The sequence below is a fragment of the Chlamydotis macqueenii genome, chromosome 10 (assembly GCF_036417535.1).
Source record: "Chlamydotis macqueenii isolate bChlMac1 chromosome 10, bChlMac1.mat, whole genome shotgun sequence".
Lineage (NCBI taxonomy): Eukaryota > Metazoa > Chordata > Aves > Otidiformes > Otididae > Chlamydotis > Chlamydotis macqueenii.
Genome location: NC_141565.1, coordinates 9564437 through 9577624, shown reverse-complemented (window position 1 = coordinate 9577624; position 13188 = coordinate 9564437). Strand labels below are relative to the sequence as shown.

The following is a 13188-nucleotide window of genomic DNA, read 5'->3' as shown; positions in this document are numbered from 1 at the left end:
ACCTCAGATAATTGTCACTGATATTATCTGATAATTACTTAAGATCTGCCAAAAACCCCTTTTGATTGCTGTTTCCCTGACGGTGTTCTCAAGGCAATTATGTAGGCCTTCAGAAGGGGAGAATTGCGGAGAAGTGTGAAACAAAGAAGAGAGGGAATTTAATCAAGCACTAGTCATACTTCTATGTACGTGAATTGCTTTGGAAGATGAAAATAGGTTTCTTTTGAGAGGGACAAAAGATACTGGGATGTGTGGATGGAGGAGACAGAGGGCAGGCTACAGGTTAGATCTCAGATTTCCTGGCTTAGAAGTCTGTGAACATTCAGGGTCTTTTAGTATTGATTGTTAGTGTAGAATATGTGAATGCATTTCTGCCTGGCTGTAATCAGAACAGTATCTGCTTAAAACTAAATTTTGACTTAACTCCTTCAGGGGTTCCAAAACAGCAATATCTATGGTTTGAATTCCATGTTTTTATATAACTCTAAAATTAATTTGTCTTGCAAAAAGATCTTACCTAAAATATTGTGAACTTAAGTATTTAACCATTCTTAGATTTTTATTAGTCAAACGGCAGTTAAACAATTCCATATTTCCATAGGTGATAAATGAAGGGTTCGTCAGATACTTACAGTTCCTTGGCCTGTCTCTTTCCACGAGCAATAAATACTGATTATGTTTATTCATCCAAGGGGCTGAGTAGAAGAATAATAACCCTGTTCTAAAGTTACAGTTAGTATAAATAGGCAGGGTAAAGTTTTAGGATTATGTTTAGTCTAAGATAACTTGTGAGGTGAAGCATGAAGATACTTGTCAGCTTCTGGAGCAGCAGTGATAAGATGGATAGAAGTAAATATTTTGCTCAAAGTAATCTTTTTCTCTCAACATGTGATGGAGAATTTTACAAGGTTTCCATAAAATCCATAGATCATAGTATATTACTTCTATCAAACATAAAATAGTGTGATATTGAGTGCCCTAAAAAACTGTAATGATTTATCTGGGGGAGATTATTAGCTTTAGAAACAGCCCTTTTATCAGCGTCTGTGTTAAAGAAAGTAAATGTATATGTACTGTATGAATTGATGCTAAAGAGTGAGACTGTGGGTATGTGGCAGGTGTTTTGGGGGGGCTGGTTTTGCTTTTATTTTAAAAATTAGTAATGGATTACTTTTCCCCTCCTCCCCCTACTCTAAGGGGGCAGAACCTCGGATTCGTCACACTCTGTGTTCTCAGTTAATACTGGTCTTGGTGGACATGATACTGACTTGAGGCAGCAAGATGTATCCGACCCTGCTGTTACTGACACGCATGGCCTCATTAAACTGCTTTTAGAAACGCTAGCTAGTGCAGGACACTTGGATTCATCGTTGGCACGGTCTGTAAATCAAGCTTTAGGATTAAGCACTGATGAAATTGAAGAGGATATGAGACAAAAATATGAATATGAATCCATTCCAGCTCAGGACAAAGATGATCATGAGCTTCCTAATACTGCTCAGGCTGAAAATGTTAACTTTAAGGACCCACAGAGCCCAGTGATACTGGAAACTGATGCAGCATGCTTACCCTACCCTGTTGATGTCGATCTGCGGCTTTCAGCAAATGAAGTAGGCCTTGAACACACGCTACATTTACAAGTAAGTGAAACTGCAATGTAGGTAGATGCTGATAATGAATGAATTTGAAAGATTGTCTCAATTTAGACCTGGGAGGAGCCTGGTCAAAAAAAAAGGCTCGTTTATATATAAAGGCTCATCTCAAATATTTTGAGACTGAATGCAAAGATAATTCTGAATTTTTACATAAGTAAACATAGATGAGCACTAACCTTCCTGTGAAGAAGTTTTTCTGGTTGGTAGGAGTGTATACGGAAATTTTCTTAACTCTAAGATGTGTGTTCCTGGTTTTTGTCTACTCTCCCTGTAATAAAATTATAATTAAGAGTACCTAAAGGTGGAAAGCAACCGTAGTCAAGTCTTCTTCACTAGCTTTACAGTAAGTGTCATATGCAGCTGCTCCAGCAATAGGCAGCGAAACCTCTGCCATTCTCTTGCTGAGTGCTGCATAGGAGGGTATTTTTTCATGTTTGCTGAGACCAAAGCCTTGCAGTTCTCTTCTGTCTCTTGTAGAAAAAAGATAGTCTGTTCTGGCTCTTACCTTGCTTATGGTGGTGGGCTGTTTAGCGATCTGTGAATTCATTGTATGCAACATGTGTAGCCTCACTGTAACACCTCGCATGCTGGCTTTTGTCTTCCTTCTTCGGGAGTGATTCTTGGTCTGGCTAGGGTATTGAGGTTTGCTGAACCTGAAACACAGTAAGGAGAGATTTCGGAGTTCCTCATCATAGTTATTGCCTAGCTGTTGCTCTTCCAGAAAACAGGTTGTATGGCAGTGGTTGCTGTTGCATGTGGACCCTTCTCAGCAGTGGTTGCAGGGCAGGCCATTAATGACTGTGTACTACTTAGTCTTTAACCTTATAGATCTGATAGGTGGTTTGGATATGACAACTTGTCACAATTATGAAATATAAGTTTGTCCTACCTACAGTCTCCGTGCTGTTTTGCTTTTAACCATCTGGAATGTGAGATGAAATTGGATTGTTGAAGGGCTTAATACTAGTTGCAGGCAGTTCTGCAGTAATGCCAACATCTCATGGCTTTAGTCTGCTAACAGGACAACAGCCTGAAAAAGGGTAAGGAGCAGACAGTTCGTAATTTCCACAACCCTCGCCCCGTACCCCCTTTCCTCCTTGTTCCACCCAGCTTCTGTACTCTAAGGCATGTGCTGAGGCCTGCCTTATTTACTTAATGGTAGACCATCAGCAAAGAGATGTGTCTCAGAAATTCTCAAACAGGTAAATGAAATATACGGGTAGCTCATATAAACATTTCCAGGTTTGGCTCAACTTGATTGATGGCAGAATTGCCAATATGCTGGTGAACTCAAGTGTGTTCTTACTGTTAGCTGTTCAGAATATAAAAGCTTAATAGCTATCAAAAAAAAAAAAAGTTTTCAGCTGAGAATTTTTACTGTTTTTTAGGAAGCAAGCACTGGAAATGTAAATAGTTTTGAAGACTACAGTGCCTGTCCTAGTACGCCTATAGAACATGTTTATCGCAGGCAACATTCCAACTCAAATAATTTAGAAGTTGGAATGCACTGGAAACTTATTCCAATTACAGGTAAGATGGGTTTAACTCTTATGTTGCTACAAATAAGGAATGAGAGCATGTTCTAAAGGTTTGTATCTTTCATAGATCTCATTCTTGGGTCACACATGGGTACACAAGCGTATATATAGCCTATGCAGTTGTTTCTGATATTTGATTCATACAGAAATCTGCGTGATGAAAACATACTGGTGGAGAATATTGCTTTGGGTACATACTGGCATAATTTAGAAATGTGAATGCTTGAGTATTGACCTGGTAAGGTACATAAATGTTTTGAATTCAGTATTTGGACTTGCTAGGTTCTACTGAAAGATTGGAAGGGTGGATAATTGCAACTAGTAATCCAGAAAAGTAATGAAAAATGTGTTCTCCTTATAGAAAGTAGTCTACTTCTTATTGCATCAAGCTCTTCTGCTGGAAGTGCTTCAAAGTCTTTGTCCTTATCTAAACACTTAGATCTTAAATAATCTTATAGAAGAAGCTTCTTGTTCTGCTTCTAGATGAGTCAACAGTTTCTATTATATAGAAACATACATATTCATTATGTTTCTGGGAATAATCATGGCTATTCAAAACAATTCTTAGAAATATTATAATAAACTCCGCCTTGCTGCACATGCGCATGAAGTCTCTCCAGGGGTCCTGGGTGGTCTTCCTAGACCCCGGTGGTCATGCAGGTGTGTCCTTTAATTGACCCCTTCTTACAGGCACGCACAATATCACCTTGCTTGTTTTTTCTTCTCCACGGTGCATTGTTCTTCTTCTCCATGGTGCGTTTCTAACCACAGAAATCTGGTATCTGTGGTATGCTTGACCACCCTTATTTATATTCTAGCCCAAATCAACTGTTCTAATTGGCTCACTGCTCCCTGACCTATTGCCAAGATGGGCTGGCGCTGTACTGGGAGTAGCAGCATACAAACACAACATTAAAGTCCTGTCTGCCCCGCTGGGATTCCGTTACCTTAGTTACAGAGGTAACACACACTGACACACAACAGACTGATCACTTAATTTCCTACTGAGGTTTCTGTAGCTGCTTATTTCAAGCCTAACAATTCTCACTTATACATTATGCCGTATAATTTTCAGTTTCTTAATCAAACTTAACTCTTCTATATGATCAAATCTTGATTATTTTATCAGAATATATGCAACAATACAGGGATTATGTTCAGCTAAACTTACTTAAGAACTTAAGTCTTCATAGTTTGTGACTTGAGGAGTGTCTTCTTCCATGATGACATCAGAAAGTGTTAGAGGAGGTCTGACAACAGTAAGCAAACCTGAGTCTTATTTTTTGAAAGCTAACTTGGGCACAACTGTGTTCTAACAAATGCATCCTAATTCAGTTTTGGTTTGAATTTGAGACTCTTCTTTGGCTTCAGACATTGAGTGCAAAAGTGGTGTTCTTGCTTATTCTTTCATCTGTTGTAAGAGAAGATTAATGCATTAATAGACATTCTTAAGAGTTATGGTTTTTGATGACATTCGTTCTGGATATGAAGAAACAGAATGTCCTAGCTTTTCTTGGTCAGGTGTTTGAATTTCTGATTTCAGAATCTACTCAAGAATCCTCTTTCTGGAGTCACTGTAGAAGGACTTCTCTTAAGCAGTGAAGAATTTGACTATTAAACTGCAAGGATAACTACTTAACAGTTCTTAAACAACTGTTCTTTCTTAGACTGTTTTCAGGAACTTCTCTTCTTGGCTTCTTTGACATACTTAGTTTATGAGGTACTGCCAACAAAGAGTATATTTGAAATCATAAATCATACTTTAATAGTTGTTGAAATGCTTGTTTTATTTATTTGTGTTTTGTTTCTTGGACGTAAACTTGTTTTTGTGAAGACTTGTAACCTAAAGGTGTAGATCTATGAAGGATGCCACCTTCAGATAGTTCTGTTTAAATAAGGGTAACTTTAGTTTAAATCATACTTTTATTTCTTTATCCTGTTTTTTTACATGTTAGAAAATATTTTGGGTTTATATTCAGCAGTATATCTTTCTGTTTAAATTCTGTTTAACACTTGTTTACTAGAAACCTTTAGTTTTAGGCTTTTGTTTTTTAAAAAGAAGTTGGTGGTTTTTTTTTTTTTTTTCTTTCTGGAAAAGTCTAAATAATAACCTTTTGAAGAATAACCTAATCAGTTCTTAATCAGGATTTGAAATTTTACCTGTATTGGGGGTGCAGACAGGAGAGCCACAGAACAAAATTTTGTTGCTAAAAATTGCTATTCAACTGATTAGCTGTATTAAAATGCAAGAAGTTATAAAAATAGACCCAAATTTAAAGCTATAGTGTAGCTTTTGCTGAGTACTGAGCTTTTCAAAGTCTAAAAATTAATATACTTGTGTATGCAAAAGGTGTAGATCAATGCTGAAGGTATAGGGCAACAGAAAAAAGGTTCAGATACAATAGAATGGAACTAATTGTAATAAACTCATTTACATCTGCATTTAATGCTTTTAAAGAAAACTAGAAATTTGGGTTGACTCAAATGATACGCGTTGAAGGATGAAGAAAGAACATATAGTTTCATTTTTAAGAAAAATAAAATGGAACCACATTTCTGTTTTTTCTGTATAACTCTAGTGGCATAAAGTAATTATGAGGTGATACTGTCACCATGAAAAAGAGATCCTGGTAGTGGCACTTTTTTTTTTTTTTTTTTTTCTTTTTTTTTTTTTCTTTTGGATCTGGGTGGGCAAGATCAATTTGGGGACTGAATATAACTTTTTTTTAACTGGCTACAGAAATGACTACATTCTAAAAGAACTCTAACTTTCAGAAACTGTCTATACTGTTTTGGTTATTGCTTCTGTTTCAGAAATCAGGTTTTCTGCTTACAACTGTATTAGCTTTATCAATAATACAACACACAAAAAAAAACACAAAGAAAACTTCCTTTCAAGTATTTATGGAACAGATATATACCAAAATACCTACATGTATCTGAAATATCTGTGTGTGTGTGTATGTATCTCTCAACAATTGCAACCAAGTGTTACATTTGGTTTAAAAACAAACCAAACCATAGTTTTGATGTGGGTGATGAAGAAATTGAGTGCTGCAGAAATGATCTGAGGTTTGGATTATGAGAGGCATTCAGCACTCCTTGCAGCGTAACTGATTCTGTGTATCGATAATTACCATAAGGCTTGTGTCCTGCCTTTGTAAGTGAAAAACCTTGTATTCTCAATTGCCAGACCAGAATCACAGCTTGCAATTTGCAGTCTAACTCCACAAGACAGTGTGTGGCTAAAATAAACCTTTGAAAGTCTGAGGATTATAACCTCAGTTATAATATATATAGCAAGTGAAAATATTGAATAATTTGTCACCCTGCTTGATTTCCAATTTTTTTTTTTTTTAATGTAATTAAGGCAGTTTGTTATGCTTAATCAGCTGTTATCTCTGGAAATTACTTGTGTTCTGATTTTCTGAGCAAACTTTTGACTTTATGATTCCACTGTTTTAGGAGCTATTAAATTTTCTGTGCTGCTGTACCTCAGCAGACAGTAGTGCTTGAGTCTTTGGGTTTAAGTTGATTGGTGGGAGGAGGCACAACAGTGATACAGTTTTTAAAACTATATTTTGGAGGTTTTAGTATATCAGTTGTGTATGACTTTCAAACATGACATGATGATGATTAACTCTTCCTATATAGGTCTGAAATCACCAGAAGAACCACTGGTGTATTTACCGCCAAAGGATGCCTTTCCTAATGACCCCCGGGTAATAAGTAGACAGAGAAGTTCTGATTATGAGTTTCCATACTCTCCATTTTCAGACACACAAAAGGGGACAGCAGAAGATGGACTTTATACAAGACAAGTCGAGAAACTTGAAGATCAGTGTGAGCTAACAGATCACCCTTTTACAACTAAGCATTCCATTAGTGCAATAATAGAGACTACACTATTAGAAGAATATAATCTCTTTGCAAGAAAGATTCAGGAAATTTTGCAGCAAAAGAATATTGCTTATGTTAGTGGTATGTCCACACCAGTCTTCTCTGCCCGAGAGAGGATAATGAGACTTTCTGAATACATATGTTTACAAGCATCGGAGATTTCTGTCCAAGAATATATAGAGACACTGAGTGAAAAGTTGAATAGTGTTATTTTGTCATCTTCGTGCATTAGGCACACTCCAGGAGTTTTTTCTAGTCCTGAATCAGCAGAAGCGGTTAGTAACGCTGCAGTGAATCCCCCACCCAACGCGTTACCTGTTTGCGGGGACTCTGACATGGCGTTGTCATCAGAGCCACTTTGTAATAATGTGGTGGAAGATCTGGATTCTAATGAGCAGTGTTTGTCAAGCTTACCCTTAGTGAAGGAGGAAATAGATCATGTGACTGCTAAAACAGAGGATATATTGACATCTGATCAGACCTCTTCCAGTGGTGATCTGATGGAGCCAACAGAAAAGACACAGAAATCCCCAGAGAACTTAAACATTTCAACCCAGCCAGCCTTTTCTGATTTTATAAGCCAGTTAAAACCTGAAGTATTTAACAGTTTGGTCAAAATTATTAAAGATGTACAGAAAAACACTGTGAAATTTTATATTCACGAAGAGGAGGAAAGCATTCTCTGCAAAGAAATCAAGGTAAATATGTTCCAGTTCAACCTCTCTATAGTGTTAAGATAGAATAGAGTGCTTTTTAAATCAGAATGTGTAAAAATGGACTTGCAAACATAAGGTAGTCTGAAATCTGTCTCAAAAAAGGTTGAATTGTGACAGTAGGCTGTCTTGTCCCATTTCTTGTTAGAGCTTCTGAGGCAGTATCTTTAGCTTTTACGTCAGTCTCTTTCTTACAGCTGGAAAGCAGAACAAGCTGTAGCGTGGTTCTTCCTGAAGATACTGCTGGGGGGTGGCCTTCTGGAAAAAAAGGTAGCAAGGGCAAAAATGTGATAGCTTACCATTTTTGAAAGAATATATGAAAAGTTTATGTGCGGGGGGTTGTTTTTTTTTTCTCTCTTCCCCTCCACTTAATACTATAGGTAACTTTTGGAGATTACTGTTCTTTGGTATTTTAATGTGTAAGATTAAAGTGAAATAAAAAACTTGAAAACTCATGCAGTTTTGATAGACTGTCAGTTAGCCATTTACGTGCAATTCTGTAAGAATAACTTGCTGAAACAGCCTCTTTCTGTGTTGCCAGGTCCTTCTGATTAATGTATCAGAAAGACAAGGAAACCAGTTTCTCTGAGATTCAAGTGGAAAGCTTATTTGATGTGGTCATTACATTAGGATTGTTTTGGCTTAATTACTATTCACTTTTTCTTCACCATCTTCTCTTTCTGTGGTGTTAGGAATATCTTACAAAGTTAGGTAATACAGAGTGCCATCCAGAAGAGTTCCTTAAAAGAAGAGCTGCTTTAGATAAACTGTTGATAATTATCCAAAATGAAGACATCGCCAACCTCATTCATAAGGTAAATGTGTACTGTAGACAGCTATTGTTGCAACATAATGAGACAGGCTTATTTTGAGTAAGGCTGCTTTCTTGTAACAACATAGCATTTAAACGATGTCTTGTGTTTAGTTGCCATCTGAAGAAACAAAAATGGTTGTGGTAAATACTCAGTCTTGTTACATCACATACCTGTAACTTCTTCCACCTCCAGATATGTGCTAATGCATATTTATTCTTAGTAGTTGTCAAGTTGTACAGAGCCCTGAGTAGTTCTGCTTCTAGTTCTGGGATGCTCTGGTAAGTGAAGGTGGCTGCCAGATTGCCGTAGGTATTCCTGACAGCTGTGGTTTATGAACTTGTGCTGGACAGGAAGTAAAATTATTCCAAGTGCTCAACCTCTGTCTCATTCCTGTAATGTTTTTGAGGGAGCACCTCCCCAGGCAAGAGAAAGAAATAATAATTCTTAGAAAATGTGTTTTCATGTTTGATATTTGGTATTAATAAGTAAGGTAAAGTAATTAATAAGTAAGGTTCTGTAGGTTTTTTTTGGTTTTTTTTGTTTTTTTTTTTTTGTATGATTTTGGTATACGTCTCTGATTTGTAACATTTTTAAACAGATACCTGGCTTAGTAACTTTGAAGAGGCTTTCTTGTGTCAGCTTTGCGGGTGTCGATAGCTTGGATGATGTGAAAAATCACACTTACAATGAATTGTTTGTGTCTGGTGGTTTTGTTGTGTCCGATGAATCTGTCCTTAATCCAGAGTCCATCACTATGGGTAAGTGTGATAATTTCCGAAGCTTTAAAACACAGGCAAAAAAGCCTAACATTTTAGGGCATGAGAGATGCCATGCTCATTGCAGTGAAGAATCAAGTCTTCTAATTGTTGTGAGTTTTCTTGGAGAACTTCAGCTAATTCAGTCTCTCTCTTACCTCAGTGGCCTTTTTGGAGAACATGTTTCTGGGGAACATATGAACTTAGAAAGACAAGACAAGATCTCCAAGTTTGTATTTAGATTGAGCAGTTAGGTCTATGGAACCTTTTATTCCTTACTACTCAATCTACAAGTACTCTAGAAAAAGAAAATGCTGAAAAAGTACATACTTCCACTTTTTCTTTATTTGAAATTGTATAGGTAATGAAGTAACCCGTTTTTTAAATAGATATTTTAGCAAGGCAGGTGACGTATGGCTGAATTCAGCTTTTACATAAGCAATACACTCTTAAGCATCTGACCTACAAAAAAGCAGCTGAGTTTTGGGATGCTGTTCTTGGCTAATCTGCTAGGAAGAAAACTTAAAGTACTAGGCTAATGTTCATAGTTGTGTCCTGCTTTGAAAACTGAAGGAAGCTTTATGTATATACTGAAGCAGTATCTTCAGTTTGCATACCACAAAATTTAACTTCTATTCAATATCTCCAAAACAGATAAACTAAAACAGTTCTTAAAGTTTCTGGAGGATCTCAGTACCCCAGATGGGAAATGGCAGTGGAAAGTCCACTGCAAAATACAAAAAAAACTTAAAGAGCTGGGGAGGTAAGTAGTGTTCTTCAAATACCAGTTCTTAAAATGCTTCAGCTTTAATTATGCTCTCCACAACCCAATTAAGTAGAACTTACTGTTATGTTTGTCTTTTGGCTTAATTTTAGTATTTAGACTGCCCCTAAATCAAGTCTCTTTCTCATAGTGCGCTTTTTTTCTCATTATAGAATGAATACTAATGCCCTGAGTCTGCTGACCCTCCTGAATACCTATCAGAAGAAGCACTTGGTTGAGATTCTGTCTTACCATAATTGTGATTCTCAAACTCGAAATGCTCCAGAATTGGACTGTCTTATCAGGCTTCAGGCACAAAACATACAACAGAGACATGTTGTCTTCTTAACAGGTGAAAACAATTATTTATGAATACTTGTCTCCCTCTTCTGATAACAGGTGCTAAATATTAATACAAAATCTCCTTTTATGTATTTAGAAAAGAATCTCAAAACACTTTCAAATTACGTTGATAATGGAATAGTGGTTGCTGCTGTTGATGACTTCATGCACAATTTTAAAAGTCTCGTTGGGTATCACAGCTCAGTTACTGAAGAAAACAGCCTTCCTCCCTCTGCTCACAAAAGACAATCAGGTAAATATTAAACACACTTAACCCTTTCCTTAGCTAATCAGATGTGCGGGGTGGAGGTCCTTGAAACAGTGTGCCTTTACTCTGGTAAATGAACACTCAGATAGCAAGGAAAACCCAACTCTCAAGCTACTCTCTTTTTTTTCTATTTTAAACAATGGGAGAAAAGCAGCTGGGATGGAGCACCAAAGGAGATCTTAAATACAGAAATATAGGCTCGTGTGGTAGTCAAGAAAACTTGATGTATGCTGAAGTGGTGTAACTATCTGTTTTCAGGAAATAGAAAAAAACTTAATGATAGCTTTTAGAAACAGTAGTAAAAGGACTGAGATGTCAGTAATTGTACTCCTTTAATTGTCTGATCAAATACTCACCTACTGTGTAACTTTAGATGCTGTTTTGACATTAACCCCTTTGGAGCTGGGAGTTGGGATTTCCCCACACTAAACATGAACACAATGCGCAGAAGCTTTTAGCATCGGAATAACTGGACACTCACACAGAGGGTTAAGTGTGTATGTTGAGTAAGTGAACAAGAATGGCAGAAGACCAAGACTTAAGTGCTATTGGACTTGCAGACCTGAAGCGTAACACTCTGTGAGTAGTGTATAGCTTTTCTAACAAAAGTTTGTATTTCAATAGAATAGGACTTTCTCTTTCTTTTAATGTAGTTCTTGTAGAAAACGATGAAAAGGATGAGGAGGACATGTCTCTGGATTCAGGAGATGAAACATCACAAATAGAAATCTGCAGTGATGCCTCTAAGTATGATACTCATTTGGAAGCTTTGCAGACAGAGGCCAAGGGCTCACATGGAGTAGATGCAAAAGCAAGCTGCTTATCAGTTACAGAGTTATCTCCTGAAGCACAAATTGGCTTGGTGGAAAAGACTTCTAAAATTGACTCGGAAGAGATACAACCGATTACTTCAGTTTCTACAACATGCTCTGCTGAAGGAGAAAAACACAATTCAGTTGAACAAACTCCTTTCAGTAACTTCCAAGTTTATAGTAGACAATTAAACATGTCCCATCAGTTCAGTCACTTTAATGTACTAACTCATCAGACTTTTCTGGGAACAACATACCCAATCTCTTCTGCAAGTCAAAACCAAGATGGGGGCAATTATTTTCTATCTGCTTACAGCCAGAGCATGGATACAGAAAAGTCGTCATCGCCTGGTGGTTGGGATATAAATTGTGATTCTTCCAGGCCAGATTCAAACAAGAAATAAACTCCTAAGTCTCTTTTTATAAAGTTGCTGTGGACTTTTCTGTTTCTAAAATGGTGGATTAACAATTTCTATTTTATTCTGGAACAGAATGTTTCTTGTCCTTTATCTCAAATGTTTTCTTGTCTTATTTAAATCCTGATGGCCTGTACCTGTTGGAAGCATCTGAAAATTGAAATAAATATATATATTTTTTAACGTTTACTGTACTTGAATGATCTTGTTTGTTGGCACTTTTAAGTTTCTACATTTGTATTTGACCTGTACCTGGGCTTCAGTTTGAGGTCTGTTTTAATGTAAAACTGAATGTTTGCCTAAAATATGTGAAGCGGCGAGTATTTTTTTTTTTCTGTAAGAGTATCCAAATCACTTTTCTTTACATAAATATCAAAACTTATGTATTTATTTGACATTTGACACAAATTTTGTACAAATGTTTTTACATAGCTATAAGGCAGTGTAGTTATTTTAATGACTATATACTGGATTTTGGATAAATACCTCAATTAGAGTAACCAATGGTGCAGTTCCATTTCAAAAACAAAATAAACTCTTAATGCACAAGGGACTTGCTAACACATTGCCTTGTCTGTGGTTTTTATATTGCTTGCTAAGTATATGAGAAACATGCCCAACTTTATTTAATTAATAGTAATTATCTTTGCGTCTAATTTTGATACTCTGTGCTTACTGCAGCACCATCAGAGTGGTCTGACAATGTTTACCTTGCCATTGTAATTACTGTAATGAGAGACACAAACCTGATGTTAATGCCTGTGGTAGTTCCGTTTGTGTTAGAAAAACCTCAATCCTCTCCCACTTCAGCATAATGATTACTGGTGGTGTGGGTGGGTTTTGTGGGTTTGGTTTTTTTTAAAGAACTACCATTGTCCTAAGTACAAAGTTTTATCTGTTTCTTAATCTTGTCCTTTTTAGTTTCACATCTGCTGAGTTATAAACTTAGTTTTTCCCCAGTGACTCTCTCTCAGTTTGTACATCATCATCTGACTTCGGCTTCTGGAAAACAGCAGCTGATAGCAAACAACTGTGGAGTCTCCTGCCTACCCTTGTTATTTTATTGCTGGTTTTGCACATCCTAATGCTCTTGACTTCTGAGTTTACTGGTCTTGTTTTCAAGTTGTCCAAAGTAATGTGTTTGGGGTTTTTTTCCTGTTTGTAATTTTATTTTGGCGCTTTTGTGTAGGATGTGTGGTTTAGTTTAAAAC

General features: G+C 36.7%; 1 protein-coding gene across 6 annotated transcripts in view; it reads left to right on the top strand.

The window, feature by feature from the left end:
* TASOR (transcription activation suppressor) overlaps positions 1 to 12540 on the top strand; it is a 33609-nt gene extending 21069 nt beyond the window's left edge. For 2 of the 6 annotated variants that reach the window (XM_086755554.1, XM_086755553.1), the window contains 9 exons: positions 1198 to 1640; positions 3044 to 3185; positions 6848 to 7791; positions 8499 to 8621; positions 9220 to 9379; positions 10031 to 10139; positions 10313 to 10491; positions 10579 to 10734; positions 11403 to 12540. In XM_086755554.1, coding sequence (XP_086611680.1) covers positions 1198 to 1640; positions 3044 to 3185; positions 6848 to 7791; positions 8499 to 8621; positions 9220 to 9379; positions 10031 to 10139; positions 10313 to 10491; positions 10579 to 10734; positions 11403 to 11965 — 2819 coding nt within the window. In that variant the 3' untranslated portion in view covers positions 11966 to 12540. Of the gene's footprint in view, positions 1 to 1197; positions 1641 to 3043; positions 3186 to 6847; positions 7792 to 8498; positions 8622 to 9219; positions 9380 to 10030; positions 10140 to 10312; positions 10492 to 10578; positions 10735 to 11122 lie in introns of all 6 variants that reach the window. The other 4 variants (XM_086755556.1, XM_086755555.1, XM_086755558.1 and 1 more) reach the window with 4 other exon arrangements.
* Positions 12541 to 13188: the final 648 nt, after the last annotated feature.